Raw genomic sequence first — 22,147 nt, 5'->3', positions numbered from 1 at the left:
CATTCTCCCCATCCAGGATTTTCTAGTGAAATCACTAAACATGGTTTAGTGACTGGGACACCTTAGAGACAACATACCTGCCCTGAATCATGTCTGTGCCACAGTAAACTCAAGTGATCACTAACTTTAAGAATCTTCTCTTGTTCCTCTGCAGATCATTCTACACTCTCCCTGCACAATGGACCCACTTGCAAGACGGAAACAATAGACCATATCTTCATCCTCTAGCCCAGGAGAAGATTCCCAAACAGTACTCTGAATATCATACAATCAGGGAGCAGTGTGTCCTCAGGGGACTCCTGGCCAATCTGTCTGCTCATCCGGCTGTATGGTGATCATCGTCTCTCCCACTATCTTCATTAACTTTAGCTGCAGGATGAGAACCTCCAGAAACCTGCTGCACACAAAACATTCAGCCTTGGGCAAGGACTATTGTTGCTCGAACACTAAACACCAGAGACCCAGCTGCTCCAGCTGGCAACACCTCCTGTTCCTTTTATCAGACTATCTCAAGGAGCAGGTGAAGATGCCACTCAAAACAAAATTACTCTGCAATGACCTGCTGTCTGAATTCCCCCTCCCCAACTCCACCCACCCAAAAATGTTGTTGATTCCCTTGGATACTTGTTGATCACTCGTGCTTATGGAAAATCAATGGAACCTGTCAGCCGAGTGCATGATGTGGGATTGGAGACTGACGTGGACGTGTAATGATTTGTTTGTTTAATTAATTGGAGAGACAAAGAAACAGGTCCTTCCGGCCCAACCAACCTATTAAACACCAGCCTAATAATGGAACATTTCCAATGACCAGTTAACCTACTAACCTGTGCGTCCTTGGAATGTGGGAGCACACCGGAGCACCCGAAGGAAATGTACGCACTCACGAAGAGAACGTAGAACCTCCTTACAGCCAGTGCCAGAATGAAACGTTTTACACAAGATCGCCCCAATCTGTAATTATGTCGCGCTAACCACTACGCTACAATAGTGCCTATGATGAGAGGCTCCATCTCCCAAAGGGTTAATAACTCTACCTGTATATCGGGTCACTGTGTGTGTGTGTAGTAATACGGGAGAACCCATCGTGGAGTTGTTCCCACTGTCTGCTTGTACCAATGTACACAAAAGCTTTCTGCACCTTACTGTTACTCAGAACAGATTTAATCCCCACATTCAGAGAGACTTCAATCCCTCCAACAGTCAGGGTGGATTTGAACTCAACATCTGAATGATTTGTGTGGAAACAGAAAGTCTGTACTGTCTGCTCCGTTGTACCTGGATTGTGAGGGATGGAAAGTGGCAAGAACTGAATCAAGAAAATAAGGGAGAAAGATTATTATTTATTTCAAATCCACGGAAGAAACTGTGTAAACATTCACAATTATGATTGTGATATTTAGTGATAAACTTTAAAAAGTACACACAAATATGGCTCTCTTTTCCTAGATCCTGCCTGGCCTGCTGAGTTCCTCGGGAATTTTGTGTGTGTTGCTCTGGTTGGTCAGTATGAGTCGCCCTGATTTGCATGGGTTTCCTCCCTGGTATCAACGGCTCTATAAATAGGTACCATTGGCGACGGCGGCCACAGTCTGTCACAGATCCATCGGCTGAAGGGACGTAGGAAGCTGACGGATAGCAATGATACGGACGTTGTGCTTTTTCTGGTATCTGGCAATGTGGCTCGGCTGTAAGTACAGGCAGCATGACTGCACCGCCAGCGGTTGTTGATGTTGGCTTTAGGGGACACATTATTGAGTCAATGGTTAAAGTTGAATTCCTGTTTTTTTACAGCCGGAGAATCCCAGACTCTGATTCAGCCTCCGACCGTGTCGGTGGGTCCAGGAGCCACGGCCGCGCTGGAATGTAACATCGGAACAAAGGATGGCTATGTTGTAAGTTGGTACAAGCAGACACCGGGAACAACCCCACAATGGATCCTGTACTACCATCACTCGAACAGCGCCCCGACCTATGGGTCTGGCTTTAGCAGCGACCGTTTCACGTCGACAGCCAACAGCGCCGGCACCGTTTACCAGTTAAACATTAAAAATGTGGAGCTGAATGACGCTGCCGTCTATTACTGCGGAAAGTGGTTTTCATCGGGCAATTATAACTTGTTGGGCCCAGGGACCAAGCTCTTTGTTACAGGTAAGTGACAGGGAAATCCCGCCTGCAATTACTAGCTGCATGAATATGGTCACCTGGTATTTAATAGTTTATACATTATTATTTCTTGGCGAATTTGATAATGAAAACGCAAATTTACGATCCAGTCATGCCGCGTATCGTGGGTCGATGAAGTTGTGTTCGGTGAATATAGAGTTGTGTGTGAATCGTCTTTAAACAAGCTCTCTTTTCAGTTGTGTTTTCTCTCTGGTGCCTTATGTTGTGTCCCTGGCATCTGCACTTTAATATTTCGCTTCTGAAATTGTCCGTCCAACTCTATGTTTGAGCGCATTCAATCCTATCATCTTGGCCGCTTTTGCTCTGGTTTGTTGGAAGACAACGTGAGGGGTTCCAGCTTCTCAGAATGCGGCCCGAGTTATCACTGGGGATATGATGTAGCTCAAGGTTGTCAAGGCAACAGAACTACAAGTTTCATGTTACTGTATGAGGAAACTCTCGTGAAGCCTCCCTCCAACTTTCATTGAACTTCCATTTCTCCCGGTCAGGGTAGAACACTCCCGCAGACGCCCATCCAATTCTCTCCTCCTTCCCTCCTCTCTCCTGCCACCTTTTCGATTGAGCACTGCTCCTTTTGGGGTCCGGCTGCTCAGTGATTCCGTTCGCTACACAGACTCAGGCCAGAGCTTCGGGTCTGGGGAGAATCCCAACTTCCTTCGCCTACATTAATTGCTTCCGCATCGTCATGATGATGGATGATCTGGATGATAGGGTGGTAAATTGAATTAGTAAGTATGCAGATGATACTAAGATAGGTGGCATTGTGTATAATAAAGTAGGTTTTCAAAACTTGCGGAGAGATTTCGGACAGTTAGAAGAGCGGGCTGAAAGATGATAGAGGGAGTTTAATGCTGTTAAGTGTGAGGTGCTACATTTTGGTAGGAATAATCAAAAAAGGACATACATGGTAAATGGTAGGGCATTGAAGAATGCAGTAGAACAGAGTGATCGAGGTATAATGGTGTATAGTTCCCTGAAGGTGGAATATCATGTGGATAGGGTGGTGAAGAAAGCCTTCAGTATGCTGGCCTTTAAAAATCAGAGCATTGAGTGTAGGAGTTGGGATGTAATGTTAAAATTGTACATGGCATTGGTAAGGCCGAATTTGGAGTACTGTGTATAGTTCTGGTCACCGAATTATAGGAAAGATATCACTAAAATAGAAATAGTACAGAGAGGATTTACTGGAATGTTACCTGGGTTTCAGCACCTAAGTTACAAAGAAAGGTTCAACAAGTTAGGTCTTTATACTTTGGAGCACAGAAGGTTAAGGGGGGACTTGATAGAGGTACTTAAATTTATGAGGGAGATAGAGTTGATGTGAATAGGCCTTTTCCATTTAGAGTAGGGGATATTCAAACAAGAGGACATGAGTTGAGAGTTAGGGGGCAAAAGTGGGGGCAAAAGTTTAGGGGTAACACAAGGGGGAATTTCTTTACTCAGAGAGTGGTAGCTGTGTGGAACGAACTTCCAGTAGAAGTTCCAGGCAGGTTCGGTATTGTCATTTAAAGTAAAATTGGATAGGTATATGGATAGGAAAGGAATGGAGGGTTATGGGCTAAGTGCTGTTCGGAGGGACGAGGTGAAATAAGTGGTCGGCATGGACTAGAAGGGCCGAGATGACCTCTTTCTGTGCTGTGATTGTTATATTGTTACAGTGTGACTTCCCTAAACCAGCTCAATGAAAGTCAGGGACACGCATATGTTGCCCAGCACTCTGGGTAAACACACAAATAGGTTTACTCACATTGAAGCTGTGGGTGATATGGGTGGGAGGGCGCATTGGTGATGAGTGGATGGAGCAAAGGGAAGGAACATGTCAATGTTGGCACAGGCCGAGAAGATCCCAAAAGCTGGAAGTGATGTCACCGATTTGCACCCTAGCGAAACCTTGGGTCCCATTCTTGGAGGCTGGAACCTTTCACTCACGCTTTCATTCAAATGCGAAATATCGCGAGATATTCATTGACCTGAAACATGTCTCCTCTTGTTCCCGATCCAGATCAGCAGCTCCCCGACCCTTCAGTGAAACTGCTTGGGCCGTCAGCCGAGGAGATCTCCGCCAAAGGAACAGGCACCTTAGTTTGCCTGGTCAGTAAGCTGTCGGTGGGCTTCCCTGTCGTCAGCTGGACAGTGGACGGGAGTCCGACCAGCCGTGAGGTGAAAACCAGCGCAGTGAGGCGGAACACGGACAGAACTTTCAGTCTCAGCAGCTACCTGACGGTGCCCGGCACAGACTGGAGTACTGGCAAGGTATACTCCTGCGTGGTTAAACTAGGAGCAGCCTCGACAACATCCGCAACAGTCACACAGTCCAACTGTTAAAAACAGAGCGCAGCTTCGTAATTGTTTGCTTCGAACAGATTTTTTTTGCATCTTTTACATCCCTCTACCACTCTCTTCACTGTACTCCGAACTCTGACTAGAGCTCTGTGGTTTCCATTGTGTTATAATATTTGCACCCGAGACTGATTTTGCTCCGTTTCATTCTCCGAGAAGCTACGTGGAGTAAAAGTGGCTTATTACTTGTCATCATTAGAAATATCAGCTGGTGAATTGTTTTCTCTGTTACCAGGGATGGATCTAATTGAAGTGATTCATGAGTCCGTTCATGATTTCTCAGCAGTATCAGACTGACAGATGGCAACGACCATAAACTGCTAATAAAGATGTTCAGTGCAGGAATGGTTTCCGTGTCTGAGTCTTTTACTCTTGTATGAGCTTAACATTCTCATTTGGGCGGGAGGAGGGAAGAGACTCGCGCGGGCTGAACGGCACCTACAAAGGAAGTCCGGCGATCTGAAATGCCACAGTCTTGCAGTTGGTGGAGAAGGGAAGGAGGGAGCGAGAGAGGGAAGGAGGGGTGGGGGAGAGAGGAAGAGTGTGAGACACCGACAGCCCTGGGGGTAGACGGACTTGTTGAGGTGAGAAAAAGAGACTTCTAAGCGAACAGGAAGGAGGTCGGAGTGGGGAGGGATGGCGGTCTCTCCGTGTCCTTGTACCTATTTCCAACTCCGGCACTGGTTGTGACCCAGCATAAGAAAAGCTCCGAACGTACAAAACATTGTCCTGTTAATATCCTTCAAGTCCCCTTGCCCAAATCATTTCCCGTGGGACAGTACCAGGCTGCTGAATCATTTTGTTTTCACAAACAAAGGGCTTTTCCACCAGTATCTCCTCTCGGGGATGTAGAATTGTATTCACACTCATTTCTCCAAATATTGTTGTGGACAGGTCTCTCTCTCCTTTCTCAATTCATTCCCACATTCAAGACTAATATCTTACAACTCCCCCATTGTGTGTTACACATTTAACATTATCTAATAAGGATTCAATTTTAACTTTTTCCTTACACTCCAGCCGTTGATTCCTCTTTGGTAGATTATACAAGAGCAAAATACAGACTAAATACAGGTCGTAACTATAATATGCAAACACCAGGAAAGCTGCAGATGCTGAAAATTCAAGCAACACTCACAAAATGCTGGTGGAATGCAGCAGGCCAGGCAGCATCTATAGCAAGAAGCACTGTCGACGTTTTGGGCTGAGACCCTTCGTCAGGACTATTTGAAAGGAAAGACAGTAAGAGATTTGAAATTAGGAGGGGGAGCAGGAAATGTGAAATGATAGGAGAAGGCCGGAGGAGGTGGGGTGAAGCTAAGATCTGGAAAGGTGATTGGCAAAAGGGATACACAGCTGGATAAAGGAAAGGATCATGGGACGGGAGGCCTAGGGAGAAAGAAAGGGGGAGGGGAGCACCAGAGGGAGATGGAGAACAGGCAGAGTGATGGGCAGGGAGAGAGAAACAAAGGGGTAGGGGAAAAAAAGCTAAATATATCAGGGATGGGGTAAGAATGAAAGGAAGGAGAACTGCGACTCCAGCCTTGAACTCTAGGCCGGGTCGTCACATGCTGCGATTGTGACTCATGTCTCCTCTTCCCCCACCACCAGTCTACAATCCCCTCTCCCTCAGATCCCACCGTCAAGTCCTGGACCTGCAGAAGCTCTATCTTCCTCTCACCCCAACCCTCCCCTCGCCAGCGACACCACCAGCCTCCCTCCCCCCTCTGATCCCATCTCTCATCCATCCCGGGTCTTTGCCATTCCCTCCGACCCTCAACTCTCTGAGGCAGTGCGCTCTGTCCTCAGTAAGGGCCTCACCTTTGTCCCCGTGGAGTGATTCTGATGGAATCAAACTGCCATACATGGACAGGCCATTCTCTTTTCTTTTATTTTTTGTAATTTATTTTTTTTATTGAAGTTCATCATCAAAGAAACATTTCCATGAGATGTATTTCAGATATTGTGCATATGTATCATATGATCATATATATCACAAATCTCCACAAAGTATTTACCTGAGGTATACACTTATAGAAAAGAGTGGAAAGAAAAAAACAAGCAAAAGGAAAGAACTATGTACAAGTAGGGAGTGATCTTTTTTTTTACAACTTATTCATTGATTTGTGAGAATAAAATCAGGCCTATGAGGCATTATGTAGTAAAACCATTTTTCCTAGTATGAATCAAATTGTTACAGCTTATAATTAATAGATGGTGTTATCTTCTCCATTTTGTAAATGTCCATTGTAATTTCCATCCATGTATTTAAAGTTGGGCTCTCCTGTGATAACCATTTCCTAGTAAGAGTCTTTTTACCAGCCACCAACAGTATATTCATTAAATATTTATATCTTTTCAAACATTCTTGAGGTATATATCCAAAATATATGGTCTTACTCTCTAAGGGTATTTCACATTTAAAGATGTCTTACAGTGCATTGTGTATCCCCCTCCATTAGTTCTTTGATAACCGGGAAGTCCTAAAAAAATATGATAATGATTTGCATTTTGATTTCCACAATTTCTACAGCAAACAGGGAAGTTACTAACATAATGGGATTTCTGCGAGGGTGTAATAAAATATCTTATCAAGTTTTTTCATCCAAGCTCCCTCCATTTCTGTGAACTGGTACACTTCCATTGATATCTCCATATTGTTGTCCATTCTTCCTCAGATATAATTATCCCTCCTTCCTTCTCCTATTTTGTTTTAATGTATGAAGTCGAATTTGTTTTAAAATTTGACAACCCCTTATACATGCTTGAAATGATTCTACTACCATTATCTGAATTATATGCTTTTCTAAAGAGCTCAATCAAGCATGTACTTGCCTTGGTTACATTTTTAATCGTCTTTTTAACATATTGTCGCATCTGAAAATGCCAATAAAAATCTTGTTTTTCTAATAAGTGTTCCTCTTTAAGCATTTCAGAACTGAACAGTGTTCCTTCTTTCATTATGTTGCAAATAACTGTTATTCCTTTAGCTGTACAGTCCTTAAATCTAGCATCCAATTTATTTGGTGCAAAATCTGAGCCATATGCACACCATTTAAGAATTGCAATATCTCCCGCTAGATTATATTCTTTCATAGTAGATTTCCATATTTTAAGTGTCAATTTCACCCATGGGTTATCAGTCGTATTTATGTACCTTTGCAGGTTGTTATCAGCCAAAATTGCTTGTATGGGGATGGGAAGTACCCGCTCCTCAATATTTTTCCATTGAGCGTCATATGATGGGTTGCACCAGCATATCACAGCTCTCAACTGTGCTGCAAAATAGCAATCTCTAAGAGAAGGTAGGCCATATCCCCCCCCCCCCCCCCCCCCCGTTTCCTTTGCTAACTGCAATGTATTGAGACGAACTCTAGGCCTTTTACCCTACCAAATATACCTTGATAGCATCTTGTTCCATTCATTGAATTGATTTTGATCAATCTCTATTGGTGGGGTCTGAAAGAGATATAACAGTCTGGGCAGTATATTCATTTTAATAGACTCAATCCTTGAACTGAGACTGAAAAAAAAATCAGGTTCCATCTTATATTTTTTTATATAAAGGCTGATAATTACATTCTGATAATTTTGCCAAATCTTTTGGCATAATGATGCCCAAATATTTGAAAGACTCTGTGTGCCATGCCCAGGGGTATCTACTTTCAATTTCTCTTGGTGGGCTATATTAAAATGAAAGTATTTGGGTTTTATCTATGTGATCTTTTATCCTTGTAATTGACCCTATTGTTCAAAGGATTGCATTGATTTAGGTAAAGAGTATGTTGGTCGCCCCAAATAGATCAAAATGTCATCCGCATAACAATCCAATTTATGCTCTGTATCTTTAATAGTAATTCCCCTGATATCGTCATTTTGTCTGATGTATTGAGCTAATGGTTCCAGATATAACGCGAAGAGTAGTGGTGACCATGCACAACTCTGTCTCGTGCCCTTTCTAGGGTAAGACTATTTGATAAATATCCATTGATTTTAATCCTAGCAGTAGGATTGTCATATAGTGTCTGTATAGTATTAATAATTGTGTCTTGGAAACCAAATCTATGTAAAACTCTGTAAAGAAAATTCCAATTAACCGAATTTAATGCTTTTTCAGTGTCCACACTTATCACTATTGCTTCAATTTTTTTTTTTTGTTTTTGATCCATAATGTGAAGTGTCCTTCATGTATTGTCTTGTGTCTGGCATTGTCGTTTAAAATCTCTCTGATTGTTATGTATCAGAATGGGTAGAAACTCCTCTAATCATTTGGCCATGATGGAGGTAAATAATCTATCATCTACATTAAGAGCAGATATTGGTCTATATGTCCCGCATTCCATTTTATCCTTGCCTTCTTTCGGTATAGCTGCGATTATCGCTTCCTTCCAACTGGGTGGCATTTGTGCCTTTTTTAGAGCCCAGTTCAGTGTGGGGAGTAAAACAGGAATTAACTCATTTTTAAATTCTTTGTACCACTCTGTCGTATGCCCATCTGATCCTGGTGACTTGCTTAACTTAAGCCGACTAATTGCACCTTTTAATTCAACTTCAGTTATGCCAGCAGTCATCGTTCTATTTTGTTCTTCGCTTAAAGTGGGTAACTCTAGAGAATTCACGAAGGTGCCAATTTGGGTTATGCTTCCCCCTGGAACTTTGGAATATAGAGTTTTGTAAAACACTTCAAAAGCTTCTTGAATTTCACTTAGCTTATTTTTTTTTATCATTTTCGTTCTTGGGTCCCTAATTCTATGAATTGTATTTTCTGCTATCTTTTTTTTTCAGTTTCCACGCCAGTATTTTCATAGATTTCGATCCACTTTCATAATGTCTCTGTTTCAGAAACATTAAGTTTTTCCTGATTTCTTGCATAGCCAAACTATTAATTTCATTCCTAATTCTTTTAATTTCCACTAATGTATCCTGTGCCAAATTTAATTTGTGTTTTTTCTCTAGTTCCTTCAGCCTACTTTGTAATTCCTCTAATGCTTTATTCCTTTTTTTATATATGAAGATATCACTATAATTTTCCCCCTTAAAACCACCTTCAGAGTATCCCATAAAATGGAAGGTGAAACCTCTCCATTATTATTAAATTCTAAGTAGAGTCCAACTTCTTTTTTTAATTTGTTCCTTAAGTACAGATCATTTTCTGAAAGAAACCAATATCACTTCCCGGGAGTGCATATGTATTCAACAGAGTAACGGAATTCCCATCTATATTCCCCCTTACCAGAATATATCTGCCCTCTTTATCTCCCATTTCGAATACTTTTGCAAAATTGAGCTTATTTGAGATAAGAATATCAACTCCTCTCCTATGTCCTGATTTATATGAGAAGAAAGCAGATTAGTGAAGCCCATTCTCTTTAGTTTTTTATGCTCATTATTACGTAAATGAGTTTTCTCTAAAAATACTACATGGGTTTGCTCTTCTTTTCATTTTGGATAAAATTCTCTTATATTTGGTTGTCTTAATAGCCCATTGCCATTAAAATAAATGAATTTTACCTTGTTCTTAGCCATCTGTATTTATCTGTCAATGTATCATTGAAATTAGAATAAAACTTAATCGATCTACTCCCTGAACAAATAAGAACCAAGAAACGCAAATAATAATAAAAATAGCAACAAACGTGTGATTCCAATGTTGAGGTCTCTAGTAGATGACTCATGGTTGAGCTAGAGGAAATGTTTGCTGTGGAGGATAACCCCTCCTACTTGTGAGTTGAGGGCCCCCATTGCGGTATTCATAAAAGTCAGTGAACAAATCCATTACACAGAAAAGATTTCCTTTCTGAAAGGGGTGAGGACTGTCTTTGGGAAAGTCTCGGTCTCTTCCTGATATACTTCTCTCAGCCTCCTCCCGTCTCCTGCCTTCTCAATTTTCGCACTATTTCCCAAGCGGAGCGGGATAATTCCTCAGCCTGGCTTTCCCTCGGTTTGATCACGCTGACGGGCAACCCTCTGGCCTTCATGTCTGTAGTCGCCTCTTCCACTGTCTGGTACAACCGCGTCCTGTCATCATCAAACACTCGAAGTTTAGCAGGGTGCGGAGTTTGAAATCTAATCTTTTGCTGCTTTAGTACTCGCTTTACTTCAGAGTATTCTTTGCATTTCTGCAGAACCGCAGGGTGGTAATCTTGGTCGAAATATATCAATTTATCGTCTAAAAACACTCTCTTCATACCCCAGGCCCTTCGTAGAATCACCGCATTGGTGCTGTACCGAAGGAATTTAATTATTATTGAGCATGGCTTATCTCGGGTAGACATTGGGACTTCCGCGCGACTCGTCCTCTCGATTTCCAGCTCCATAGCCGAGGGAAGATCCAGCGCATCCCGAAGTAACTTTTCGACAAACACCATCATAGACGAGTCCTCCGCTCCTTCGGGAACGTTGTAGATTCTGATATTTTTCCGCCGTGATCTTCCCTCCAGGTCAAGCAGTTTACCTTCTTGGTGATTTAATATTTTTATTGCTTACTCAGTATTCGTTCCATGTTTTGAATGTGATCTTCCACCTTCTCAATTCGAGTCTCTGCTACCGCTATTTTTTGATTGACGCCGGCGAGCTCTGACTTAATATCACGGAGCTACTGCTTTATTTCTTTCTGAAACTCCCTTATCTTTTCAGAATTTCGATCATATTCGCCGGTTCGCCATTCTCTTTTCTAATCTGGGTAGCTGGTTTCTCCGGAAAGCTTTGCTTTTTGAGCTGTTCCTGGAAAGATGTTCCTGCAGCCGAGTTAAATGCACCAACATTCTACTCCAGTAATCCGCCTGGAGGGTCTCAAACTGGGCTGGGAAAGAAGGAGGATTGGACATGGGATTAGCAATCACATTCCGAAAGATAAACAGAGCAGTAGAAAATATCTAAAGAAGCTCTAAAGACCCTATTCCCAGGGAGAGGAAGGATCTTCCTAGATGGGCTACTGCTTGAAATACTGACTCAGAATAAAGGACTTTGTCAGTGGTCCTCCATGACCACCCACGTCAAGTTGAGCATGTAGGGTTTCATAATGACCTCGCTTCCCTCTGTAACAACTTCTGTGTCCCCTAAAGTCAATATGTTCAGGAAGGAAACACCTAACGCAGGAATTTGCTTATTTTGTGCATACATGCAAAAGCTGGAGCAACTCCAGCAGGCCAGAGAGCATGAAGATGAAAATGAATGAACAGTCGATGTTTCGTGGTGGTACCATTCATTAGGACAGGAATGGAATAGGGAACACACTAAATAAATGTGGTGAGGAGGAAGGGGAAGCGCAAGTATGTTGCATGTTTGTAGTATAGGGATATAGAAAAACTGCAACATAATACAGGCCCTTCGGCCCACAAAGCTGTGCTGTACATGTCCTTTCTTTAGAACTACCTTGGTTTACCCATAGCCCTCTATTTTTCTAAGCTCCATGCATCCATCCAGGCGTCTCTTGAATGACCTACCGTTTCCGGCACCACCATCGCCGCCAGCAGCCTATTCCACGCACTCACCACTCTCTGCGTAAAAAAACTCACCCCGATATCTCCGCTGTACCTACTTCCAAGCACCTAAAACCATACATACTTCTGGGGTCAAATTGACCCGTTTTGACATTTGACAGCAGTAAATACACCCTAAATGCAACTTTAGCTGAAATTTGATGACTTTTCTTAAAGTGATCCAAAATGTGCAAAACTCAAAAATATTTTAAAATTTTAAACATTTGTACATGTGCTACAAATTTTTGTACATTGAGGCTGCTCCGGGTCAAATTTGACCCGCATCTATTGAAATGACTTTTAGATCTCTGAAACATTTTTTAAGGATTAATCACCCATTTATTAATGACAGATTTATGTCAGGCCATTAATACATTCTAAATAGATCTGTGGTTCAAAATTTGGTATTTGGAGGGAATTCAGTGGCCAGGTCAAAATTGACATGGACCATACTGTGAAGGTACAGATTATGAACAGTACATAAGGGTTAAAACGTTGCCCCCTTGTCCTAGCCATTTCAGACTTTGCAAAAAGCTTCTGACTATCCACACGACCAATGCCTCTCTTTATCTTGTACACCTCTATCAGGGTCACCTCTCAACGTCTGCCGCTCCAAGCAGAAAAGGCTGAGTTCACTCAACCTGTCTTCATAAGGCATGCTCCCCAATCCAGGGAACACCTTTGGTAATCTCCTCTGCACCCTTTTTATGGTTTTCACATCCCACCTGTCCAGAATGACCAAAATTGAGCACATTACTCCAAGTGGGGTCTGACCAGGGTCCTAAAAACTCTCCTAACTCAATCCCAAGATTGATGAAGGCCAAAGCACTGTATGCCTTTTTAACCTCAGAGTCAACTTGCATAGCAGCTTTGAGTGTCCAATGGACTCAGACCCCATGATCACTCCGATCCTCCACACTGCCAAAAATCTTGCCATTAATGCCCTCCACACTATCCATAACACCCACAACTTTTGTGTCATCAGCAAGAGTACAGTGTCCCAGAACATATCCCTGAGGCACACCACTGGTCACCAACCCCCCTGCAGAATATGATACGTCTACAATGAGACTTTGCCTTCTGTGAGCAACCCAGTTCTGGATCGACAAAGCAATGTCCCCTTGGATCCCATGCCTCGTTACTTTCTCAATAATCTTTGCTTGGGGAACCTTATCAAATGCCTTGCTGAAATCCATATACACTACATCTATGGCTCTACCTTTATTGATGCGTTCTGTCACATGCTCAAAAAACACAATCAGTCCCGTAAGGCACGACCTGCCTCTTACAAAGCCATGCTCCCTATTCCTAATCTTATTATGCCTCTCCAAATGTTCATAAATCCTGCCTCTTAGCATTTTCTCCATCAACATACCAACCACTGAAGTAAGACTCACTGGTCTATAATTTCCAGTGCTATCTTTACTCCCTTTCTTGAATAAGGGAACAACATACGCAACCCTCCAATCCTCTGGAACTTCTCCCTTCCTCGCTGATGATGCAAAAATCATTGCCAGAGGCTCAGCAATCTCCTTCCTCTCTTCCCACAGTAGTCTGGGGTGCATCCCAGCCTGTCCCGGTGACTTATCCAACTTGATTCTTTCCAAAAGGTCCAGCACATCCTCTTCCTTAATATCTACATGCTCAAGCTTTTCATTCCACTGTAAGTCATCCCTACAATCACCCAGATTCTTCTCCATAGTGAACACTGAAGAGAAGTATTCATTAAGTACCTCTTTTACCTGCTCTGGTTCCAGGCACAGTTTTCCACTGTCTCACTTATAACCATATAATCATATAAGAATTACAGCGCAGAAACAGGCCATCTCAGCCCTTCTAGTCCATGCCGAACGCTTACTCTCACCTAGTCCCACCGACCTGCATTCAGCCGATAGCCCTCCATTCCTTTCCTGTCCATATACCTGTCCAATTTTACTTTAAATGACAATATCGAACCTGCCTCTACCACTTCTACTGGAAGCTCGTTCCACGCAGCTATTGTCTGAGCAAAGAAATTCCCCCTCATGTTACCCCTAAACTTTTGCCCCCTAACTCTCAACTCATGACCTCTTGTTTGAATCTACCATACTCTCAATGGAAGAAAGCCTATCAACAACAACTCTATTTATGTCCCTCATAATTTTAAATACCTCTACTATCAAGACTTGATAGATTGATTGGTCACTTGATTGGTCCTATTCTCTCACGTCTCATCCTCTGCTGTTCACATACTTGTGGAACACCTTAAGGTTTTCTTTAATTCTGTCCGTCAAGGCCTTCTTGTGGCCCCTTCTGGCTCCCCTAATTTTCGTTCTTCAGCTTCTTCCTGCTAGACATATAATCTACTAGATCTCTATAATTACCTAGTTTTGTGAAACTTTTGTAAGCTCTTATTTCTTCTTGACTTGTTTTACAATAGCCTTTTCACACCATGGTTCCTGTACCTTAACATCCTTTCCCTGTCTCATTGGAATGTACATATGCAGAACCCCACGCAAATATCCACTGAGCATTTGCCACATTTCTTCTGTAGGTTTCCAATTTATGCTTCCAAGTTCCTGCCTGATAGCCTCATATTTCCCCTTACTGCAATTGAAAGTTTCCCTAACTTGTCTGTTCCTATCCCTCTCCAATGCTATCGTAAAAGAGACAGAATTGTGATCACTATCTCCAAAATTTTCTCCCACTGAGAAACCTGACACCTGACCAGGTTCATTTCCCAATACCAGATCAAGTACAACCTCTCCTCTTGTAGGCCTATCTACATATTGTGTCAAGAAACCTTCCTTAACAAACCTAATAAACTCCACCCCATCTAAACACCTCACTTTAAGGAGATGCCAATCAATATTTCGGAAATTGAAATCTCCCACTACAGCAACCCTGATGTTATTACACCATTGCAGATTCTGTCTCTCTATCTACTTGTCAATGTCCCTGTTACTGTTAGGTCATGTATAAAAACACCCAGTAGAGTTATTGACCCCTTCCTATTCCTAACCTCCACCCATAGAGACTCTATAGGCAACCCCAACATTACCTCCTTCTTTTCTGCAGCTGTGACATTAACTCTGATCAACAGGGCCACGCCTCCACCTCTTTTCCATCCCTCCCTGGCGTTTCTGAAAGATCTAAAGCCTAACACTTGAAGTAGCCATTCCTGCCCCTGCAACATCCAAGCCTCTGTAATGGCCACAACAACGTAACTCCTTTTTCAATTCTTATACATGTAAAAGTACTTTTTCTGAGTTCTTACATTCATGCCACACCTGTTCCCAGACTTTCCATTCTAGAACATGTGAGATGTCCTCATTTATTTATAAAAAGGGGGCTTTCCTTTATCATTGATGTTGCCCTTACCCACATTTTACACACATCTGCTCATGGCAAATCTTATCCCCATTGTAACAGGGATAGGTCATTCTTTCTATTTGGACTCTGCATCCAGCATATAAATTTTGCAAATCAGACAACTCGTTCGACATCCCATCACCAGACACATCTCAATGCTTTCCTAGAGATTGCTCCTACATTTTTCTCTTGTCCACCCGTCCTTCACCCCTAATCCTCCTCCTGGTACTTATCCCTGCCACTGTCACAAATACTACTCCTCCATTCTCACCATTCAGGTCCTCAAAACGTCCTTCAAGATGAGGAAATGCTTCAACTGCGAATCTGTCCGGGTCATTGCTCTCAGTGCCGACTTCTCTATATTGGTGAGACCGCTTCATCAGGCATCTTCTCTCTGCTCTCCATGAAAGCCGGGTTCTCACTGTAGCAACAATTTCAATTCAACTGCTCTGCAGCCATGATGAGGCCAAACTCAGTTTAAAGGTGCAGCACCTCATATTCCATTTGGTCAGCCTCGAACCTCAAGACAAGAACAAAAGTTGCTATAACTTGCAGTATCTTCTAACTTTTTGTATGGAATAGGAGATTCTTCTCCCCTTCTCTTTTTACCTTTCCCTTTCAGGTTACCCTTTCACACTTTCTCTACGCCTCCTCTGTTCTCATGACTATTATCTGCCTTTACAACCTCATGCCCTTTGATCTTTCATCCACTGTCACCTTCTATAAGTTTCCTACCTCATTAACCCTTTGCCCAATCCACCTATCAACCACCCCTCACCCAACCTACTACCTCACCTGGTCTCACTTATCAGCTGCCAGCTTGTCCTCCCGGTAATCACTCCCACCCAATTTTTCTAATTCTGGCAGCTTCTGATGAAGGCTTGCAGCCTGTAATGTTGACAGTTTATTTCCCTGTATACATTCTGCCTGAGGATATAGAGACATTTTTGTTTGCTTGCATGTCCAGTTCACAAATACATGAAATGTGTGTTTATTTCAATAAGACTTCTTTTGAAAAAGGAGGGTACTGATCATTTTGTGCATGTTCACAGGAAGCAATGATATGGATCATTGATTTAATTTGTTACCCTCTCAGTTGGAGGTAAACATCTCACATGTACATTTGCAATCTATCTGCTATAGATTCAGTGTGGCAGATTTGTAACCCAGTCGATAGACAGCTTGTAGTGATGGGACACCAAGCCTGTCTGGGTGTTAAAGTCTATTATCATCAGCCTCTAAATTTATTGTGTCAGCTGAAAATCTGAAAGGTGTGCCTCTGAACCCAAATGCAAGTTATTAATATGGATGAAGGACTGACATCATACCAACACCTGGGTTCTCACTCACACATCCATCCAGTCTGATCAGTAACATATCAAGTTACACTGTCTTCATTTTGTTACTATATCCATGAAGATAGATATCACTAGGTTTCCAGCTTCTCGAACTTTCCACCAATAATAAAAAACTATATCCCTGTGCTTACTTTCCGGAATGTTTATCACCTTCGCAATCCAATTATGATATAGATAGCTGTGAGTTGTTGACTGTGAAACTAACCTCAGAAGAGGGGCAGCACTGGTTTGATGGAGCTGAACATTGTTTGTTGTATGTACGACTCAGAAGATTTGAGCTTATGACCAGAATGCATTGCTTTTAGCCGTTTTAATAGTGTCATTACATATTGCCTGGGTTCCAAGAACCTAAAGCCTGATGCCTTATCTAGGCAATTTGATCTCTGCAACCTCCCAAGCCTCAGTTCAATAGATAGGCTGGAGTTGATACATCCAGAAAATAAACGTTTGTCTCCTGTCTTTTTGGATATTTTTTCCCAAGTAGAAATGCACACGAGAACAGTAAACTAGTTTCCAGCAATGTTTCCCTTGGTAATCTTTTTGTGCCACCCGAACTTCGGGCAGATGTATTCAAATGTGCCCAGGATAATAGCTCACTCTAGATTTTCACATACTCTGGAATTCATTAAAAAGAGAATATTAGTGCTCTGGTGTTAATCAGGACATTTGTCCAACCCGTTGACACTTGTACCCATTCCAAAAATTCCAATTCTTCTCTATCAGTCTTCTTCTTTCCAACACCATTCTGTCTATCCACGGTCCCATTTCCCTCTGCATTTTATCAGGTTTCCCCGCTTCATGCTCCTGTACTGTCATTTTAGTTGTTGTTGATCCATTTGGCAAGGCCTGTAATTATCCCCTTCACTGCGTTGCCAATAGCGCGTGAAATTTCGGACCTTTATTGCAATTTGCAGGGCATATTCATGGTACCTGGATTTCTTTCTGATATTGTGTCTCACCGGAGTTCACAATTCACTTCAATAGGTTCAGTGGCTACATTTAATGTCAGAGAAATGTATACAATATACATCTTGAAATTATTTTTCTTTGCAAACAACCAGGAAAACAGAGGACTGCCCCAAAGATTGAATGACAGTAAAATCGTTAAAACACCAAAAACCTCCAGCACATGCAACAGCAAGGCAACAACTCCCCTCCCTACCACACCAGCAAAAAGTCATCAGCGCCCTCTACCGAGCACTTGAGCAGGCAGCAAGAAAGACAAACGACACACACCTTCAGTCCCCCAAAGACTACTGCTTCACCTGGTAATTTGACACACCACCGGCGCGCTCTGTCCCTAATAAGGGAGAAATAGATGTTCAAGTTTTAGAATCATTTGGTAACCGTATTCAAGCTACTTCTAGCCTTTCTTACAGTTTTCATCCATTAACAAATGGTCAGACTGAGAGTACCAACCAAGACTGGGAATTCACCATTTGTTGCCTTCATTCTGGAGACCAATCCTCTGGAAGTGAACATTTAACTTGAGAAGCAATAGCTCTTTCAACACTTCATAATTCTTCACCTAACATGTGTCCTTTCAAAAGTCAATTTGGGTTTAAACATCCTCTCTTTCCAGAGCAGGAAGTGGATGTAGTGTTCCATTTGCTAAACTGTTTGTCGAGTGCTGTAAACAGCGATGGCTTAAAGCCAAGAGAACTTTGGCTCACTTTGATAAGGCAGCAATTCTTTCTTTCTTTTCAAATCTTTTTATTGTTATTATTATTCAAAAATACGCAGGTACATCGAAGTAACAACACTTACAATGCCTCAAAAGATTATTTTAAATATTGAAATTTTTTGTGAATAAAAAAAAACTCTACTAAGCAAGAACAGTGAGAGAGAAAAATGAAACCATTGAGGGCACAACCCTAGAGCCACGTATCATATAGAAAGCTTCTAAAAATAAACATCAAACCGCCAACAGGAAGAAAAAATATATCAAAACAAAATTTACACCTACATCGTAGAGGAAATCTATCAGTTAACTGAAATGATAGTAACAAGCAAATGAGCCCCATCTCTTCTCAAAATCAAATAAAGTTTCAAAGATTCGACTTCTAATTTTCTCCAAACTGAGACACAGCATCACTTGAGAGAACCATTGTGACAAAGTAGAAGCAGATATATCCATCCATTTCAACAAAATGGCCCTCCTAGCTATCAATGTAACAAACGCAATAACATGTTGGTCAGACAGAGAAATACCATGAATATTTTGAGGAATTATTACAAAAAGCAGTCAATTTATTAGGTTGTAAATTGATTTTAAGTGCTTTAGAAATTGTCGAAAAGACTGACTTCCAGAAAATTTTTAATATAGAACATGACCAGAACATCTGTGTCAGTGTAGCTATCTCAGTTTTACATCTATCACCATACTTGTCAACATTGGGAAATATTTTAGAAAGTCTCTCTTTTGTCCAATGGTAACGTTGTATAATTTTGAATTGAATCAGTGAATGATTAGCACAGACCGAGAAGAGTTAACCAACTTCAGAATCTGCGTCCAATCCTCCCATATAAAAGTCAAATTGAGTTCTTTCTCCCAATCCTGTTTAATCTTAAGTAAAGGACTCTTATTCCATTGTAACAATAAATTATAAATTCTTCCAATAGAACCTTTCATCAAGGGGTTCATATTCATAATAGTATCTAACAAGTCAGACTCCTATATATAAGGAAAATTACTTAAATATTTTTGTAAAGATGTCTAACTTGAAGATATTGTAAAAAGTGTGAACATGAAAGAGAATATTTATCGACTAATTGTTCAAAAGACATCAATCTGCCTTCTTTAAATAAGTCCAAAAAGGCTTAATACCTTTATTTTTCCAAAGTAAAAAAAAAATTGGATCACTCCAGGAAGGTTTATAAGAGTAATTACGATAAATTATACTACAAAGTTTAAATTTTTTAAGATTAAAAAATTTCGGAACTGGAGGCAAAATTGTAAAAAGTGCTTAACTGCAGGACATAAATTTAAATTAGCAACTTTAGCTAATTGTATAGGTAGAGCAACTCCTAATAACAAACTTAAATAAAACTGTTTCACAGCTCTGTTCCAGGTCTACCCAGATTGGCCGGTCATTCCTATCACCCCAATATAACCAAAAGGACATATATCACAAATTAACAGCCCAATAATACATTCTTAGATTAGGCAAAGCAAGACCTCCGTTCTGTTTCAACTTTTGTAATTGATTTTTACTGATCCTTGGTCTTTTATTATCCCAAATAAAAGAGAGAATAATAGAGTCAATCGACCAAAAACTTCTTAGTCAAAAAAAATGAATATTCTGAAATAAATATAAAATTTTTTAGTAAAATCATCATTAAAACTATATGAATACGTCCAACAAGTGAAAATGTAAGTGGGCTCCATCTACTAAATGAATACTTCATGGAGTCCACTAAATGAGGAAAATTAGCTTTATAAAGATCCTTTTTTTTTTGTAATTCTGACACCTAAATATCTAAAAGAATCCGTAACTTTGAAAGGAATATTATCATATATAGAGACAAATTCATTTAAAGGAAGTAATTCACTTTTACTAAAATTTATTTTATATCCTGAGAAATCTCCAAATTTGTCAAATAATTTTAACAAAGCAGGAATAGATTCTTTTGGGATAGATATATATACCAATAAATAATCAGCATAAAGAGAGATCTTGTGCATGGTGTCATTCATAAAAATCCTATGAATATTTCTATCTTCACGTAGAGCAATAGCAAGGGGTTCTAATATTAAGTTAAATAACAAAGGACTTAATGGACAACCTTGACTGGTCTCCCATGATAGCGGAAAAAGGGGGCACCTACAGTTATTGGTGACAACCGTAGCAACAGGAGCTTTATATATCATTTTATTCCAATTATTAAAATTAATACCAAAACCATTTTTTTCTAAAACATTAAATATTTTCATTCGACTCAATCAAATGCTTTTTCAGCATCCAAAGATATAACACATTGTGGAGTTTTAGAAGAAGGCGAATATATAATGTTAAATAACTTCTGAATATTTGAAAAAGAATAACGACCCTTTATAAAGCCTGTTTGATCGTTAAAAATGATTTTACCCAAAAAAAAGTCTCCAACCGATTGGCCATTATCTTTGAGAGAATCTTAGCATTAACATTCAGTAATGGAATAGGTCTGTATGAGGCACAATCAGCAGGATCTTTATCCTTTTTGAGGATTAAAGAAATAGAAAATAGAGGGGAAGTCACTTATCACAAAAGAATCTTTAAACATCTCCAACATATATGGAGAAAACAGTTTTCCAAATTTTTTATAAAATTCTACAGGATGACCATCAAGTCCTGGGGCCTTACCAGATTGCATTGAGAAAATAGCTTTATGGATTTCAGATTCAGTAATTTGGGCATCAAGAGTTTTTTAATCCTCAGCAGAAATTTTAGGGAAAACAATTTTTCGTAAAAAAGCATTCATTTCAGAAGAATCTATTGAAGATTGAGAGTTATAAAGCTTAGTATAAAAGTCTTGGAAAATCTTATTGATTTCTTCATATTCCCGAGCCAAGGTACCATTCTTTCTACGAATTTTCAAAATTTTCCTTTTGGCTCCAGCCGATTTTAATTGAAATGTGTTAAGTACCCCATAACTGGGTGTCTAACCAGCAGAGAAAGAAGTATCCGTTAGAGTCTGGTCCGACTCTTTTCAAACAGTGTTTATTAGTAAAATACCCAAATCAATATCAATAATGCAAATGTATAGATAATACACGTTAGCAATACTAAACCTAAAAGTGTGGGTAAAATAATAATCAATAATAAACAAGCTCTATCGATGTCTAGGGGATAATGGATTGTCATATGTGAATATAAAGTTCAGTTCATACGTGCTGAGGTAGATGTTGGGAGAGAGAGAGAGAGAGAGAGAGAAGTAACGGCCACAGACAGGCAAACCTTCCTTTACGTTCTTGATCCGTTGATGTGTTGTGGCCGTTCAGGTATGATCCCTCTGTCCTTCAGCTGGACCGCTCTTCTGTGGTGGACTCGTCACCCAGGCAAGGGCGGACACACACACAAGCCCCCACCGGCCCTGATATAACTCTGAGTTAAACTGACCGATCCTTTGTTCAGTCCCCAATGCCCCACACCTTCTCGTGGGTTCCAACACTCGAGCAGTGCTCACTAGTATGTCTCCTGGTGTGTCTGAGGGGTGTCTCCCCAGACCTCATTTTTATCCCTACTCACGGGGTCTCAGGTGTCAATCAGTTTTGAATGGCTTTGTCCATCAAACCAGCCCACTCTGGCTGTCCACTGAGGAATTTTAATGAACAGAATAGTATAAGGTAAACAATCCTTTCAGAAGCCATAAGTCTTTCAGAAGTCATAATATGGTGAGTCAACAAGCCTCTCTCCCCCTTCTGTATCTCTCTCTTATCTGTAGCAGATG

General features: G+C 40.9%; 1 protein-coding gene across 1 annotated transcript; it reads left to right on the top strand.

The window, feature by feature from the left end:
* The first annotated feature begins 1,594 nt into the window (after positions 1–1,594).
* LOC140740385 (immunoglobulin lambda-1 light chain-like) lies at positions 1,595–4,872 on the top strand. The gene is made up of 3 exons (XM_073069527.1): positions 1,595–1,690; positions 1,795–2,151; positions 4,190–4,872. The coding sequence occupies exons 1-3, from the start codon at positions 1,642–1,644 to the stop codon at positions 4,510–4,512; spliced, it is 729 nt and encodes a 242-aa protein (XP_072925628.1). The 5' UTR covers positions 1,595–1,641; the 3' UTR covers positions 4,513–4,872.
* The last annotated feature ends 17,275 nt before the right edge of the window (positions 4,873–22,147 follow it).

The sequence above is a fragment of the Hemitrygon akajei genome, chromosome 16 (genome assembly GCF_048418815.1).
Source record: "Hemitrygon akajei chromosome 16, sHemAka1.3, whole genome shotgun sequence".
Classification (NCBI taxonomy): Eukaryota; Metazoa; Chordata; class Chondrichthyes; order Myliobatiformes; family Dasyatidae; genus Hemitrygon; species Hemitrygon akajei.
This window is presented reverse-complemented; position numbering and strand designations above follow the sequence as displayed.